The sequence below is a fragment of the Phaenicophaeus curvirostris genome, chromosome 2 (genome assembly GCF_032191515.1).
Source record: "Phaenicophaeus curvirostris isolate KB17595 chromosome 2, BPBGC_Pcur_1.0, whole genome shotgun sequence".
Classification (NCBI taxonomy): Eukaryota; Metazoa; Chordata; class Aves; order Cuculiformes; family Cuculidae; genus Phaenicophaeus; species Phaenicophaeus curvirostris.
In genome coordinates this window covers 123,383,126-123,399,379 of record NC_091393.1, presented here as the reverse complement: position 1 = coordinate 123,399,379, position 16,254 = coordinate 123,383,126, and the positions used below count along the sequence as shown (strand labels likewise).

The 16,254-nt window shown below is 38.5% G+C and overlaps 1 protein-coding gene across 5 annotated transcripts in view; it reads left to right on the top strand.

The window, feature by feature from the left end:
- The window catches only part of ATAD2B (ATPase family AAA domain containing 2B), an 83,489-nt gene that overhangs the window by 52,240 nt on the left and 14,995 nt on the right, over window positions 1-16,254 (top strand). For 4 of the 5 annotated variants that reach the window (XM_069850740.1, XM_069850739.1, XM_069850737.1 and 1 more), the window contains exons 22-24: window positions 1,842-2,001; window positions 5,995-6,117; window positions 10,915-11,052. In XM_069850740.1, coding sequence (XP_069706841.1) covers window positions 1,842-2,001; window positions 5,995-6,117; window positions 10,915-11,052 — 421 coding nt within the window. The remainder of the gene's footprint in view (window positions 1-1,841; window positions 2,002-5,994; window positions 6,118-10,914; window positions 11,053-16,254) is intronic. The other variant, XM_069850738.1, reaches the window with a different exon arrangement.

The window sequence follows — 16,254 nt, the reverse complement described above, 5'->3', positions numbered from 1 at the left end:
TCAGCAGGCTTGCCAATTAAAAATAATGCTTAATTGCTTCTGAAGAGAAGCATCTCTTCTGGAAACATTCAGATGAATATGAATTTTAAAAGTGCAGCACTGTAAAAAGCACATTTGCAGTGTAAATTCCATGCAGGATGGAACAAGCGTCCTTTATGGGCCCGTGCTCCTCTCTGAATCGGAGCTTGCCACAGGGCTCTGTAGCTCATTCTTTTTGAAAGACTGGCAAGAGCTCTTTAACGTGGCGTCTTACAGTGCTGAATAGTAACTTTGTTTGATTTTTGTTATGAAACTGCTTGGGAGGCCCATTATTGTAGGGAACTCTTCACACTCATGGTGAAGGCAGTTGCTTTCCCCAAAGAACTTAGAGTCTAAAGGGCGCGTAAAGAAAGAACAAATTACGGTCCTTGTTTTATAGATGGAGAGAATCGAAACATGAATTTCTTATTTAAATGTAATCCCTTTTGTCCCACCTGGTGCATTGAAGCATTTCCTTTTCTCCAAAGCCTGTCTGCTTGGCTTTCATGGAAAATGTGTTAAGTTTGTTCCATTCCTGCTTGCATTGCAGAGAATGTTGCTATGGGATAAGTCATGGATCTTCCTGACTAATTCAGCAGCAATGTTTACAGTTCCAGTGAAGATCCCTTCTGATGATGTGCTAACAAGAACAGGAAGCCTGTGGCCTGGCTTTCTGATCACTAAACCAATTATTGTGTTTCCTTAGAGGGAGACCGAAAGAAAATATCTGCCATTTCAGTGTTTTCATTATAAATTTCAATGTGTCTGCTTAAGGAATTCAGTGGACAGCAGTCTATCACCTAAGTAATACATTAATGTTACTTTATGTTGTAATATATTTTTATTTGAATGTCTACAGATACTTTATTTAAAAAAAAAGTATCTCTTACAGAGTTGTTACGGCTTGTTCCAAATATGTATTTAACTCTTCAGTATTTTGGCAGTCGCCGTCATATGTGGGTGATTTCAAAAGAAATATTGTAATACTGTTTCTGAGGCTGCCAGTGTTTTTGATTGATTATAATCTTAATCATATTGAAATATTCAAGTATAGGGTTTTTTTCCTTGAAGTAAATGACAAACTCATCGATTTTCTATGCTGAACTTTGTTACAGCAGCTGTGCTGATGCATTTGACTATCAAACTTGAGCCCCTTATGGTACCATTAAGTACATTAAATAGTTTTTAGCGTACCCTAGTGGATGTTAAATCTCCAGTTACAAGTTAGGGTCATAGTAAGCTGTAAAATCGGACACAAGACTTTCTCTTTAGACTGCCCTTCTGTCTAATGTCTTCAGTCAATCGAACCTGAATTTTTTTTGTTGAACAAATGATTGTAAAAAGTGTTCAACAGAAAATATTTAGAAGCTGATAATTTGACTGTGTTTAATGAGAACTTTACCTACAAGGTGAAGAAAATATAGCTTCTCTAGTTTTTCCTAGAGTTTTTCAGTTAGGTGATTGGTTTTGCCTTTCTAACCCAAGACAGTGCAGTAGCACTGTACCAAAAAAAAGCATTCAGTCAAAATAAAATTATAAGGACATTTGCATTATTTTTTTTGTGTCAAATATACCAGTAAATAAATGTTGAAAGATGAATTGGTGAGCTACTGGAGAAGTAGCAGCTTTGGAAGTCCTGTATTTGATTTAGTCAGAGAAAAGTTCTGCTTTCAACATAAATTTGTTCTGAGTTAATGTTTACTTAATGTATTAGAGCAAAGCATGTGGAGTAAATGAGAGCATCAAGATATGAAATTGGCAGTGCTCAAATGGAGTGCGTATGATCTTGAGTTATTTCTGTGTGCTGGGTTTTTTTTTTATAGGTTTCAGATTATCTTGAAGTTATCAAAGAGCCAATGGACCTATCAACAGTAATAACCAAAATTGATAAACACAACTACTTAACAGCCAAGGATTTCCTAACAGATATCGACCTGATCTGCAGCAACGCATTGGAGTACAATCCAGACAAAGATCCTGGAGGTAAGGACCTACTTCATTTCTGCCTACTGAAACCCAAAAGCCTGGTATGTAATCACTTATTTGGTTACTGTTCAGGCATTGAAATAAACTGCATGCTTTGTGATAATTAGGATAAGCAGTTCCTAGGGGGCTGTGCTTTTAGTATTCTGAGGAACGCAGTGCACTGGGAGACATTATAAGAACTACAGCATTCAGACTTGTTTTCTATTAAATTAGTTTATGTAATTCCTTTTCGAATTGGATAGGTCCTTTTTTAGTGAAAAGACTTGGTATATGCAACAAAACCCCAATGTAATTTGGAGAGCTCTGCAGAGGATCCTGCACGCAATCTGGCAGTGGCCTGCTTCTGTTTCCACAATAGCTTAGAACATGAAATTCACCCACAGAAATTAAAACCTGTGTATTTGGAGATAGAAATAAAACAGGATAAATCATCAGGCAGTGAAGTCAGTTGCAGCTGATTAGGAGAGATAAGAAGGTATTGTCTTGATAAAGTATGAAGGGATGCTTCCAATTAAAATGGAATTTGTAGATTGAAATGTTTGTAAAAGCTGTACACATTCAAAACTAAGGAAGGAACATCTTGTATCCTCTTTGCTAGGGTTGCCATACAGTGCACACTGCCTAAAGAAAACCGTTCCGTTAGCAGCTTCATCAATTAAATAACAACAGCAAAGCAGGCTTTTGATGTTGGTGTATTTAATACAAGTGGTACTTGGAAATCTGGATCCATCTGCAAGTGTAGTCCAGTGCTTTAAAATGTTTTTTATTAAATCTGTGAAATGATTTTACCAGTTTAAAGCCTGATTTTCTGTCTTTCTCTTACTTCTCAAATTTTTGATTTTGTGAGGTTTTTGGAAATACCTGAGGTGTGGACCAGACACAGCGTACTCTGGTCACCCAGTTGCACTTGTTTCTCATTGCCTTTTTCATATTTATCTGCTTCATATATGTAGAAAGAGTCTTAAGAAATTATAATGTGAGGGCTGGAGCACCTCTGCTGTGAGGACAGGCTGAGAGAGTTGTGGTTGTTCAGCCTTGGGAAGAGAAGGCTCTGGGGAGACCTTAGAGCAGCCTTGCAGTACCTGAAGGGGCTTCAGGAAAGCTGAGGTGGAACATTTTATAAGGGCCTGGAGTGATAGAACAAGGAGGGGGATGGCTTTAAATTGGAAGGGGGAAGATTTAGATTAGACATTAGGAAGAAATTCTCCGTGCTGAGAGCGGGGAGGCCCTGGCTCAGGTTGCCCGGAGAAGTCATGGTGCCCCATCCCTGGGGGTGTTCAAGGCCAGGTTGGATGGGGCTTGGAGCAGCCTGGTCCAGTGGGAGGTGTCCCTGCCCATGACAGGGGTGGGAACCAGATGATCTTTAAGGCCCCTTCCAACTGAAACCATTCTGACTCGATGATTCTGTAAATCCTAAAATCATAGAATCCCTGGGTTGGAAAAGACCATTGAGATCATGAAGTCCAACCGTACTTGCCCATTACTAAATCATATCTCCAAGCACTTAATCGACCCGTCTTTTAAACACACCCAGGTATTTTGACTCAGCCACTTCTGTGGGTGCCTTTCAGTACCTGAGAACCCTTTCAATGAAGAAATTTTTCATAGTGTGCAATCTGAACCTCCCCTGGCACAACTTGAGGCTGTTCCCTCTTGTCCTGTCGTCTGTCATTTGGGAGAAGAGACAAACATCTACCTCTCCACAGCCTCTTTTCAGGTAGTTGTAGACAGTGACAAGGTCTCCCCTCAGCCTCCTTTACTCCAGAATAAACAACCCTAGTTCGCTCAGCTGCTCCTCATAAGGCTTGTTCTACAGCCCCTTCACCAGATTCGTGGCTCTTCTCAAACATATTTAGGTAACCAAATTGGGGATAACTTGGTTTTCCTTGCCATCACAACTGAGCTGGGAGAAATAGATCCGGCCACTTCTAGGTTAAGTTTTGGATTGGAGTTTCTCATCATTGACTCGGTAATGAATGATTGTTCTGGCCTCCGCGCTGTCTACAAGTGATGATGTATTGCTCTTCTGGCACATAAGATTTCTTGAGCTGTTGTGTGAATACACTGCTGAGACAGCACATTGTGTCTGTTCTGAACACTACGTGTGTTCGGATGCGTTAGTTAAATATTAACCTGTAAATGTTCACATTCTTTAATGCTTGGCATGTATGCTTGCCTCTGTTTCATCCTGGAATTCACAAGAGTCCCACTGTGCCTGCTACCAGCCTGTCACTCGGTTGGAAAAGCAACTGGAGTACCAGTCTGGTTTTATGTGCAGTATAAATATTAAAAACTGGCTTAATTGTTTTTTTTTATTCCTGGTATTTCGCTATAAAATTTCAGTTAAGTTTATATAGTAGGGGAGTGGTTGTGGTTTTTTTTTTCCCTTTCCCTCCATTATTTGACCAGGTAATGTTCTTAATGGTATGGAAACATAACCATTCTATGCTAGACATAACAGTATTTGCCTCTTTGAAGCACTGTCTGTAGGAAAGTCTTGCCCATCGTGGGATTGAGGAAAGTAGGAGTCCAGTCAGATGCTCTTGATGTGAGATTTCTTTTTTTCTTATTCTCCGCCACCCCCTTTCTTACTTTTGAGAGGGCATCTTAAACTTTATTACCTCACCAGCTTTTTTAATAGCACAGAATTACATCTGCAAAGAATGCAGTGTCATCTTTTGTGATCGTAAAACAATAGCGCTTCACAAATACACATGGGTAAAAATTTCTAGTTTCCAGTTGATTTAAGTGGTGGCAGATTTCCCCAGAAAACACACGTAAGGCTCATTTGCGCTGGGTACCGGATATTCTTCACTCAGCAGTTTTCCAGCTGTAAAATCTGCTGTTTCTAGAATTATAAGCCTTGTTTAATAAATGTTCACTGATATTCTTAATTTGTTGTCTTTAGTGATTATTAAAGCAGATTAAATCTGCTAATTGTGTAATATGTTGTAGGCATTAGTGTTGATGTTTGCTGTTGAAGTACCTCCATCCACTGGAAAAAGTAATTCAGTATGGATGAATTGACAAATTAAATGTGTTTGTACTAAAAGCAAACAAGGAGAGTTGTGGGTTTCACTGAAAAGCAACATTCTCAATGTCAATTTGCTCTACATAGGAGCTTACTTATTGAGTTACAATTACTTTTCAGATTTCAACAGCGCTGGAATAATTTCTTCTGTGTGTTTCAAAGGTGCAGGAACTGGTCTTCTCTGAAGAAATGTTTTTTCATGAGTTGCTTTTAGGGTTCCAGTGTGGGCAGTATTTTTTGTCCTTTCCCCCAGATAGAGCTGAAAATGTAGCAAACTCAAGGCTTTTGTTTCTTGATAGTTTTTCTGAATGGATTAAAAGGAGAAGTAACTATTCAGTATAAGCCATAAAATAATCTACTTTAGCACAATTTTGAATTTTCTAGCAGCTGTTAAATAAAAAGTAAGCAATAATTTAAGGTTAAAAAAACCCCTAACAAGCAAGGGAGGAATATAAGCAAGCCAGGTCTGCCTTACAGATCTGGGAGATGTCCAGTATGATTTTGCAGGCAGTGTAATTGTATGAATGTTCGTAGACCCCAGTGGGTAAATTAATTCCTCGACAAGTCTCTCGTTACTTTTGGGACTCTCTGCACTATACTTCATTACACTCTGTAAATCTGCCTGTAAAAACTGGTATAGTTGCTGATCCTAGCAAGTTTCTAAGCATTGCAAGTTCATTTAGATGTGCTCATAATTCACTGTCTGCATTTGTTTATAAATGCCGCTGTTGATTAAAGTAACAGTTTGTACTTCTGAAAACTCCTGTAACTATTAAATAGCTGGGTTGTGATTTTTGAGCATTCTGTGGTGTTGATCCATCTACGTTTTCATGCGTTTGTAGTATTTCCCAGTTACAACACTGATACAGACAGTAGTATTGTGCAATACAGAACGTAGAAATGGTAAAGAATATATATAATTGTAACAAAATTAACAAGTGCGCTGTCCTGTTTTCTAGATAAAATAATTCGACATAGAGCTTGTACTTTGAAGGACACAGCTCATGCTATCATTGCTGCTGAACTGGATCCAGAATTTAATAAGATGTGTGAAGAAATCAAGGAAGCGAGAAGAAAAAGAGGTATGTTTAGCTTCATTTATTGTAACACAACATATTTGGGATAGAGAATAATTTACAAATGTCCATAGAAAAATTTAAGATGAAATAGGGAATACGTGTCAGTTGTGGGCAGTGGACGTTAAAGGATGACTGAGCTTGAAATTTGTCTGCTTTTTTCAGACTATGTGAACTGGTCTGATAAGGCATTAACCTTCTTTTAGAAGAAGGATACGTCACCTCTGAGCACAAAGAATATTGTAGAAGTTGGGGAATGGTTAAATATTGGGGTTGCTGCACTAACTGAAGATGAGGTGAAACCAGAGCTGTGTTCTAGAAGTGCCACATAACGCAGTGTAATAGCAGTTATGGTTAGGAGAATGGCATTTAAAACAATGGGGTTTCACTTCACCCTGGCATGTGCCTGACTGTACTTCTGGTGATAATCGTTCAATTTTTTATAGCAAGAAATGACTATACATCCAAACTGAAGGGACCATGAGACTGAAAATTTAATAGTCCAGAACCAGGAAATACAGCTCCTTACGTTGGAGGCTATCACTGACCTAGATTTTATGTGAATTAGTGCAGTCGTTTTCAACTTGTGGTCCATAGACCTCCAAGTCTGTGGACGCCTTCTGAGGTGGTCACAAAAGGTAATCAAAAGCCTAAACATATTCCTGGATAGGGCTCTGCTTACATGAAAGATTCTGTACCTCTGTGGAAAATCTTTAAACTTTTGAAAGCTGAAAAAGGTTGAAAATCACTGAACTTACCTTTAGAACAAAATTTCATGCTGATTGAGGGATTACTGATTTCAATAATTCCAGCTTTGCTTTGGCGAGTTGTTTCCTGCTTTGCCTCCTGCCTTGACAGGAAACTGAATTATTTGATTTCTAGGTTGAATTTTGCTGGTCCTAACTTGTAGCTGCTGGTTCTTGAAATATTTGTATCAATAGATTGAGGACCCTTCATTAATAAATTCTTTTGACCTATGCAAGTATCTGTAGGCTTTCTCTTCATCAGGTTTAAATGACTACAGTTCCTTTTTATTTTCCACATTCAGTCATGCATTTTTTTGTCTAATTCTGTACAGGCTTCCAATGTGTGTCTTGAATTGTGGATAAGAGAACCAATTGTAATTCACCTTGATTGTAAAATAGAATGAATACAATGCCTTCATTTCTCCTCTGTGCTTTTCTATTAGAAGCATAAGAATACTCACAATTCTGGTGTTAGTGTCATGCTGAGAGCTCTGCTTAGTTAATTATCCATTATGAGCCCCCCATGATTGCCGAAGGTTATTGCTTCTGAGGTTCAAGTAACTGTTTGCAAGAGCCCTTTGTTACAGAGAATGACCATGTAGCTCGTATGTACGTACTTGCAAATGTCTCACGAGGTGACTGGATCACTGCCCTTCTCCCTGTGGCAGTGACCAAGTAAGAGGCATTTCTACAGGCAAAACCTGCAGATCCTGTTGAAAGAGCTGAGTTTTCAGAAGTCATAATTAAGGCTGATGGTTTCATGCAATGAACTTGTTAAGTCAGAAAACAAAGATACTGTTGGCGTCAGATGCTGGTTACTGGACTTTCGAATATAGGTAGGTAACTAGCAGTACCAGTTGTTTGTGAGTGATAACAGCTCACATACAACAGCTGACAGGTTTCAAAGTGCGTTCTGCAAGTCGCATTTCAAAGATGTTCGTGCTTTTGTACCATATTTTGTGGTGGTTTCAAGAACAAATGAGCTCTGCAGTTGGTCCAGCTGCAAGGTGTGGAAGGTGAGGATCACTAACTACATTAGTGAGCAAAGAAGATCTGGAATGCATTGAAAAACCTTTATTAGACTAACTGGTTATTAAATGAAGAAAAATATAGTACGCTCTTGAAGTCCGAGGAAACCTCATGCTATAAAACAAGCACAAAAGATTGTCCTATTCTTGTGACAGGAGTTGTGTCAAAGATGTAGTGTTAGAAAATCAAGAAAATGGGACTTCAGGCATATAGTCTTGGCATAGGTCATTGCTGTGGATGGAAGGGATGTGAATGCTGATCGACCTTGCCATTACTCCCATTTTACTCTACAGAATGTGCTCAGCAAGACAGCAGATCAGCAAAATCACAGTGTGTCTGCTGTTCCAGACTTTGACCTGTAACCTGGTTTGAAACATTTTGGACAAGGGACGGGAAAGACATATACTTCCGTTTTCTTGTTTTGATTGGGCGTCCACAGGGTTGTTGAAGGATTTCTTCTTTGAATTGGTTACCAGATGGTCAGGTGTGGAAATGATCCCCAGACCCTCCTTCTTTCCCTCTCCTTCATAATAAGACTATATTTTAAAATAATGGCATGCTTCTATGAGGAAATATGTGAGGAAAACTGTATAAGCAGTGTAAACTATGCCTCTAACTGTCCAAAAGCTGGTCACCTAAATGCAAGAGTGGTCGCTCATTCCAGGCTGTTTACCCGAGTGGAGCTACCCAGTGAAATCGTGCCGAATTGGGGACCCAGCCTTGTTGCCTGACCAGTGGTGCAGAATTGAACTCTTAAGTACTTTCTTTTTAATATCAAGAAAAGATGTTGAAGCAAGCCCTTAGATGAAACTGAAGTCACAGTGTGCTTCATTGTATGATGCACAACAGGCTTTTATATTCATCATCCTTTAACAGTGCTGGATCAGGATGTAGGAAGTCTGATGGAGGAAAAAAAAACCACTTGCTGTGTGCGTTTCTCTGCATGTTTGTCTGGACTCACCTTGATACAGGATCCTGCCTTCAAGCCTCACCAGAATTAAAAGTCTTAGCTTGCCAGCAGGAATTAGCAGGTCTTTTCTCCCAAGTAACTAGCGATAGAATGAGAGGAAATGGGCTCAAGTTGCATTAGGGGAGATTTAGATTTGCTATTAGGAAAAAATTCTTTACTGAAAGAGTGGTGAAGCACTGGCAGAGGTGTTCAAAAACTGTAGATGTGGCACTTTGTGACTTTATTTAGTAGGCATGGTGGTGGTGGGCTGATGGTTGGACTGGGTGATCTTAGAGGTCTTTGCCAATGTTTATGGCTTTGTGACCCTTGTTAAAGAAGAGCAATAGTGCCAACAGTGGACTACGTGGAAAAAGAAGTCCGGGTTTATCATGTGAATCTACTAGCTGTTCTTGGACTGAATATAAAGCTTTCATTAATAAGCATTCTCTGAAGGGGTCAAGGTAGTGTTGCAGTCATAGACTGAGTCAGAGTGGGTGGCAGTGGCCATCAGAAAGGAAATTTGTCTTCTGTCAAAAAGAACATGCTCAGTATTCAGTTAGGACTTGGCCAACTTTTTCTTGGCTACATTTGGAAAGACTTCCAACATTCAACATGAGATTTGGATGGATTGGAGCGAGCTGATCTGCAGGAGGCTTGTAATGGATTCTCTGGAAATGCTGTCAAGTGTTTCTGTCTGGAATCACAGAGGAGTCTGGAAGGCGAGTGACACACACTACAGGCTTTTTAATCTTTACCCAGTTAAAAAGCCATTGATTTTCTGAATTGTGCCATATATTAGCTCTTAATTTATTTCCAGGATACCGAAGATGAAGGTTAAGGCTAGTATACTCCTTATGCATTTTCTTCGATTTTCTTTGCAAGTTATTTAGCAGCCTTGCATAGTTTTAGAATATAAGGTATTTTGTACGTCACTTTCTGTTTCAACTTTGCTGTTTTTTGATGGGTGAGGCTGGTGACCAGTCTCAACGGCAGCCCTGCGGTGTAACAGAATGATAAGCTGTGTGATAAAATTAGTATCTAGAAGTTAAACTAGAATTTCTTGTTCTTGTATTACTAAAATGATATAATACAAGACGGTAGATCTAAGGTAACAGGCTCTAAGTTGGTAAATTGAGAACAGTATATGCTGCGTTATTGGAATTTGCAGTTTCTTGTTGAAACCAGCAGATAACAAGGTCTAAGTGGCAGATATTTGGGGCAATGAAACGCATTTGATATGCAGTTAAAGTATTTGTAATGGTACCTAGAAACCTGCACTGTAACTGTTAACTCTTAGGTGAGAGTTTCTTTGGGTCTTTCAAATTCTGCATCCCATCAGCTTTAGAGCTTCTTGTCAGCTCTTGATCACTTGGTTCTGGTTGCTGCTGGAGGCATGGGATGGCATTTTGAAGACTGTTTCGGTGGAGGAACAGGAAATTCTAGGTCACAAATGTGAAACTTCAGAGATTCATGTACATCGTTAAAATGTGCTTAACCAATATGAAAGTTTGCATTTTCAGAATTTAATTAAAACCCCTATGAAATAGTGGATGTGATGAGATGAACTTTTATTACAGAAAGCGAATTAGACTTTTTGTTAAAAGCAGAATCACGTTTTCTTAATCTATTGACCCTGACATGGATCCATTTTATGTAACGTAGATGATGGTGGCAATACAAGGTTTTTATTAAGATACTCTATTTGATAAGGCATGCAATGCCATTATGAATTGCCACTTACTTTAAATCATCTGTTTAAAATTAGGAAAAATTGAAACTGTCAATAAGAATTTACTTCATAGAGCAAATACAGATAGAAGAGAGCAATCTTTGAGGACACAGGCGTGAGAGAGAGTCGTATTTTTCTAAGCCATCAGAGCTGACAGTTTTAAGATCATACACCCAGTAAGTCATTTTGTCAGTAGATAACAAATATTCTCGATTCTTTGTTTTGAATGTCCAGCTAAATATTAATAGATATGTTCTTATTGCAGAATGATATTACAGGTTCCTTCTTAAATTCTGTAGTTTTATGCAGCTTGGTTCATTTAAATAGGTATGTTTATCTTCTGTATGCAGGCTTATCAGTAACAGCAGAGCAAGTAAATCCTCATGGTTCCACTGTACGGAAGACAGAAGTGAGAGCTGAAGAAGCTTTTCGGAACAAGCAGAAACCCACTATGGCAGTGTGGCCCAACTTGGCAAATAAATGTGCGTGTGAGTACCTTGGGTGATCATTGTGCAAAATCAGAAGTACTTCCCATGGCAATAATGTGTCTCTACTATTGTTTACTGATTATTTCCAGAACGAATTTTAGGGATAAAAGCCTTGGATTTAGGAAATTTAGGAAATACTCTTTCTGACTACTTGAGGTCTCTGCTTAAGAAGTTGTAAAGTAGCAGGATTTCTGGTTTTATGATGAAGAATAACTGTCATTTCTAACGAAATAAATATTACATTTTTTCTTTGTAAAAGAATTCCAGTATAAGACAGCTCTGATCCAATGAAAAGATCACTTTTACCTGTTTGAGTGTTAAGATTTGTTTACTCTGCATGTGTTTTTCAGAGGTACGTACCTATACGCTGCTTCATACTCTCACATATACTGTAGTTTTTCACTTCCTCTCTTCACTACTTACAGCGTTGTACTAAGAGTTAGAAAAGAGATAACAAATGCGTTTTTCTTTTCGGCACTTGGTTTTCAAGAGTCAGTACCTTTTATTGGAGGATGTTATAATCTTGCTGCAGGCTACAAAAACCTATCGAATTGTGAGGAGTGACTGACTGTGGCGTAGGCAATCAGAGGCACTGCTAATTATTTTCAAGAGGTACATTGATTAGAACACGTAGATACACGACCTATATTTGTGTGCTCTACTTGCTGTGCAGCAGATGGTAGGGTTTATAGACCTCCAAGCCAGACCTTTCTTGGGAAGAGGCTTAGCAGCCATTAGCAGCTACTTGTATAAAAAGAATCATAGAAGGGTTTGGGTTGGAAGAGACCTCAAAGCCCATCCAGTTCCACCCCCTGCCACGGGCAGGGACACCTCCCACAGGACCAGGCTGCTCCAAGGCCCATCCAACCTGGCCTTGGACATCTCCAGGGACGGAGCAGCCACAGCTTCCCTGGGCAACCTGGACCAGGGCCTCCCCACCCCTTCTATTGAGAAGAAGAATTTCTTCCCAATGTCTAAGGAGCTATGGTATCTCTGCCGTTTTCCTCATCCAGTGTTGTGGATGCAGTAGTAGTCATTCGAAGACTAGAGCCATCCACTGACGGAAACTCCCAGGCTTTCTGTGCGTAAACAAAAAAAGAGCTAGTGTTAAGGCTCTGTTCCTGCTAGTATTTTGGTGAGAAATTGAAAATTCGAGGCTTTGGTGGTGTTTGGGACTGTAATCAAATGGCAGCCTGCCTTTTAAGGTTGAGTTTGGGAAAGGTAGCTAGTCCAGGAGGGATGTGACGCATCTAGTAATCAAGAGAGAACCAGGAACTGATGAGCAATCAGAAATCCGAGGGAATTCAAGTAGTAAATGGACACACTTAAAGATTGAGCCAACTGGTTCGGTAGAGACAGAAACTAGGAGGGGAGACAGTCTAAGAATTGTGTTTGGAGGAAGGACCGAGTATAGCTGCAAATAGAACCGAGCAGATTGTAGGGACTTCATATAGCAGCGAATTATATGGTGGATTGTGATTGTGTAAATGGAAGAAACAGGTTTAGAGCAGGGATTTCTGAACAGAGATGATTTTAGAGGTAGAGTGCAATTTCTTTTACAATCAAGAACTAAGAATTTTTTTTTTATAAGACTAAAATGTTTTACTCAAGCAGAGTAACAAGGACAATGATTCATGTAAATTAGACAGGATAAAAACTATACTTTCCAATTAATAATTCAGAAAATATTCCATTTTTTCTGCTATTTAGACTTCAGTTATTTTTTTCATCACATCATTTTTGTGATTAAACTAATTTTTTAAGAGCTTTGTTTAGAGTATTTTAGAAAATAACTGAAAAAAGGTTAATTCAGATGAAATACATGAGAACCCTGAAGGAAATTATTGACAAGCATCATCTTCTCTAAAAAGAATGGACTGCAGACAGTGCAGCAGCCTTCCCCAATTTACAGCCCTGTTTACTGCTCAAGGGTAGTAGAGTAGTGAACGAGAGTTAGTTTATAGTGTATTGGTTATGTATTTGGAATAAAACTTTATCTATTTTTTTAGTTATCTGTTGTTTTGTGATTTATGTATTTTTTTCTAATGTATTTTAGATTTTTTATTTGATTGGACCAGGTGGGCTATCAGAATTGTGGCACAAAATAGTTCTCTTTGAAGGCATGTGGTGATACATGTTCCTGAGTTAAGATTTATCTCCAACTTCCATTTCCCTTGTTGAAGATACGCCTGTGGCGGATGGTGTTTTGCAATATAGATGAGTTTTAAAAGTATTGCCTTACTAGAAGTTGCTGAAAATCCATTTGGGAGAGTTCTGCCATGGATGATTTAAAATATTTCCATATTGACCGTGTATTTGGGGAAAAGTACAAGTGTTCTGGTGGGAACTTGGAATGAGACAGAGATCAAAAGCCTTATAAAAATAGTTAAATGATCAAAGAATCATAAAATCCTTGTGGCTGGAAGGAACCTCTGGAGATCATCTAGTCTCACTCTCCTGCTTAGAGCTGCTTGCTCAAGGCTGTGTCCGGTTGCGTTTTCAATACCTTCAAGAGTGGAGGCTCCTTAACAAGCCTGGGAAATCTCTTCTAGTGCTTGGTCACTCTCACAATAATTTCTTTTCCTTAATTTTGAATTGAACGTTTTGTATTTCAATCTGTGCCCATTACCTCTTGTCACTGAGCACCGATCAGAAGGGCTCTGTTTCTTCTTTATATGGAAGAGGAAACCAAAAGCAATATGCAGTTTGCCATGTCTGGCAATTTAATCATTGCTAAGTTGTTTAAATACATGTTAGCTCATAAAACATTAGCATCTCTTTTAATTATTGGGATGCTCTATAGTAAGACTTTGTCCTACTGCTCTGTTTTGCCAGTAGATGGAGCATGTTGCATATTATTTTACTGCCTTGCAGTTGCTTCCTTCATTGTTACATATAAATAAACCGCATGGTGAAGAGTTGGATTTATGTTCTTATCTTTTTTTGCAGTATTTAACAATAATATATTGTACTGATAGACTGCAGATTTTATGTTTTCTTCATAGAGGTGTCTTTTATGCTATATGATAAAGGTGATAGCTGTGAAAATGGCATTTGGAGCAAATAAAAAAAAGAAAATATTTAGTGGTAGGTGAAGTATTAATAATATAACTTTTATATAAAAGTCATTTTATGGAACATGAAGTAACACACTGCTGACACTTCCCAGTAATTGAAGTGCTCAGTGGTCTGTATAGAAAGAACTTGAGGAAGACTGAGCAAGGTTATTAAAAACTGCTGCAGAAAATAATATTTATGTGCCTTTTGTTTCGTTTGTTTTTGCCAGTGGTGATCCTGGCTATCGCTCAAAACTGTGTTTCTGCTTTATAATGGAAAGGAAGTTTTGTTTTGGCAAGAGTATGTTGAAGAAAGATTTTTAGAAAGAAAAGGTCTTCAGTTTATAATCTTTCTCAGAAACTTTTATTTTTAGTGTTTGATTTCTGTCTGTTCAGTCTCTTCGACCTCTCTGATACAAGGTGTCGGTGATCGCTGTACTTCGTGTACGCAGTCATTCATGTGACTACAGTAACGCCGTATCAAAGTACATAGGCAGACCAAATACTATATGGGTTTTATTATTTTAACTGTTCTCTGCTTTTTGGACTAGTTCTGAATTTGGATTCAGAATTTGGATACTGGCACGTTAACAGTCATCCAGATGCTAATGTTAAACTCCCAGTAGCTGCTGATGTTTTCTCACAAATCCTGCGCTTGCTACTGTTTCCTTGGCTCTTCCTGCTATCCAGAAAAGGAATTTGACTTGGATTAATTCTCACTTGAGATAGAGGCAAGTACTATAGTTTGAAAAACAGGGTTCAAAATGATTATCTGGAGTCTGAGAACAACTTTATTTAGAGCCGAGACAACTCTCTGTCACTGTTTCTTTATCATTTTGTTCTGGGTAGTGTAGGAGTTGGCATCCTGGATGAGAGCAGTTTGATCTCCTGTATCTGATGCTGGCTTCAACTAGATGCTTTGAAAGGAAGTTGCAAACATTAGAGAAAAGAATTTTTTCATGCCTGATTTTATAGGAAATACCGAGTTAGCTGATTCTGTGTTGGTTAACAGTTCTTTTAAAACCCATAGGCTTTGTAATTCTTTGAATTTAAAATGCCATTGAGTGAATTTGTGGGAGTTTTAATAAATGCTGTTCCTTTTTGGGATCCCATCGAACTTTTGGACTCAGTGATACCTAGTGACAAAGAAATTGTCTTTTATCACTATTAAATAGCTGCCTCTTGAATTAATCGAATGTCTTGTTTCTCTGACAGAGGACAAAGAGGGGCCTACAATTTACCTGATCAGTGACTTTTTGTGTTCTCTTGTTTTTCATCTCCTTTCTGACTCGGTGGTGCAGGATTGTTCGGTTTCTCTTAAAAAGGTTTTCCTGAAAGCCTTATCACCACCTTTCTTGTAAATGTCATAGAAATAAGTTTGTTTTAATGAGGTCATCTAAAATAATTTTTTCCCCTTAAGTGGTATGTAATAAAAAACAGTTTTCAGACGTTTTATTTATATCTTACCCCTTCCTCTCCTTTGGAAACTGTGGCAATGTTTGCTTTAAGTTATTCCAAGAACTGCTGTAAAGCTTTTGTCTGCAGAAGTCGTTGATTTTCTTGTGTTTATTACCCATTTCGGTTTCCTTTGAATTTTTTTTCTGATTTGGCCTCTTTTACACAGAAACCAACCAGCAGCCATGAACCTTTCAGATATGAGATATAAATGAATGCTGTAAATTCTACTGAGTGTAATTTTAATTAGAGTGGCAGCCTCTTCTCTGCTTGTGAAGCTGCAGGAGAACCTTGTTTTTGTCCATATCTCTCTTGCAGCAGGGCAGGTGTCATTCTTAAGAGCCAGCTGAATATGCCAAAATATAAATAGCTATAATAGTTGCTATTGTACAAAGCTACTCAGCAGAGAGAAAATGAGCAGATCTGTGGAAGTGGAAAGTCTAAAACTGATCTCCCTAGGTGATGTTAATCTGATTGTCGCTTCTCTTTTTACTTCATTTTTCTCTTTACGTGACTGCCTTGTCAGGTACTTTAACATAATTACCCTGGTTTAATGTAAATTATTTTTTTAGCTTGGTTTCCCAAGAAAATAATACCTGAGCTATCTGTCCATCTTCGCTCCCCTAATAACTTTGGAATAATTTATTTGGGTGCAGACAGATTAGACAGGAGTTGAGGGCTGAAAGCCTAG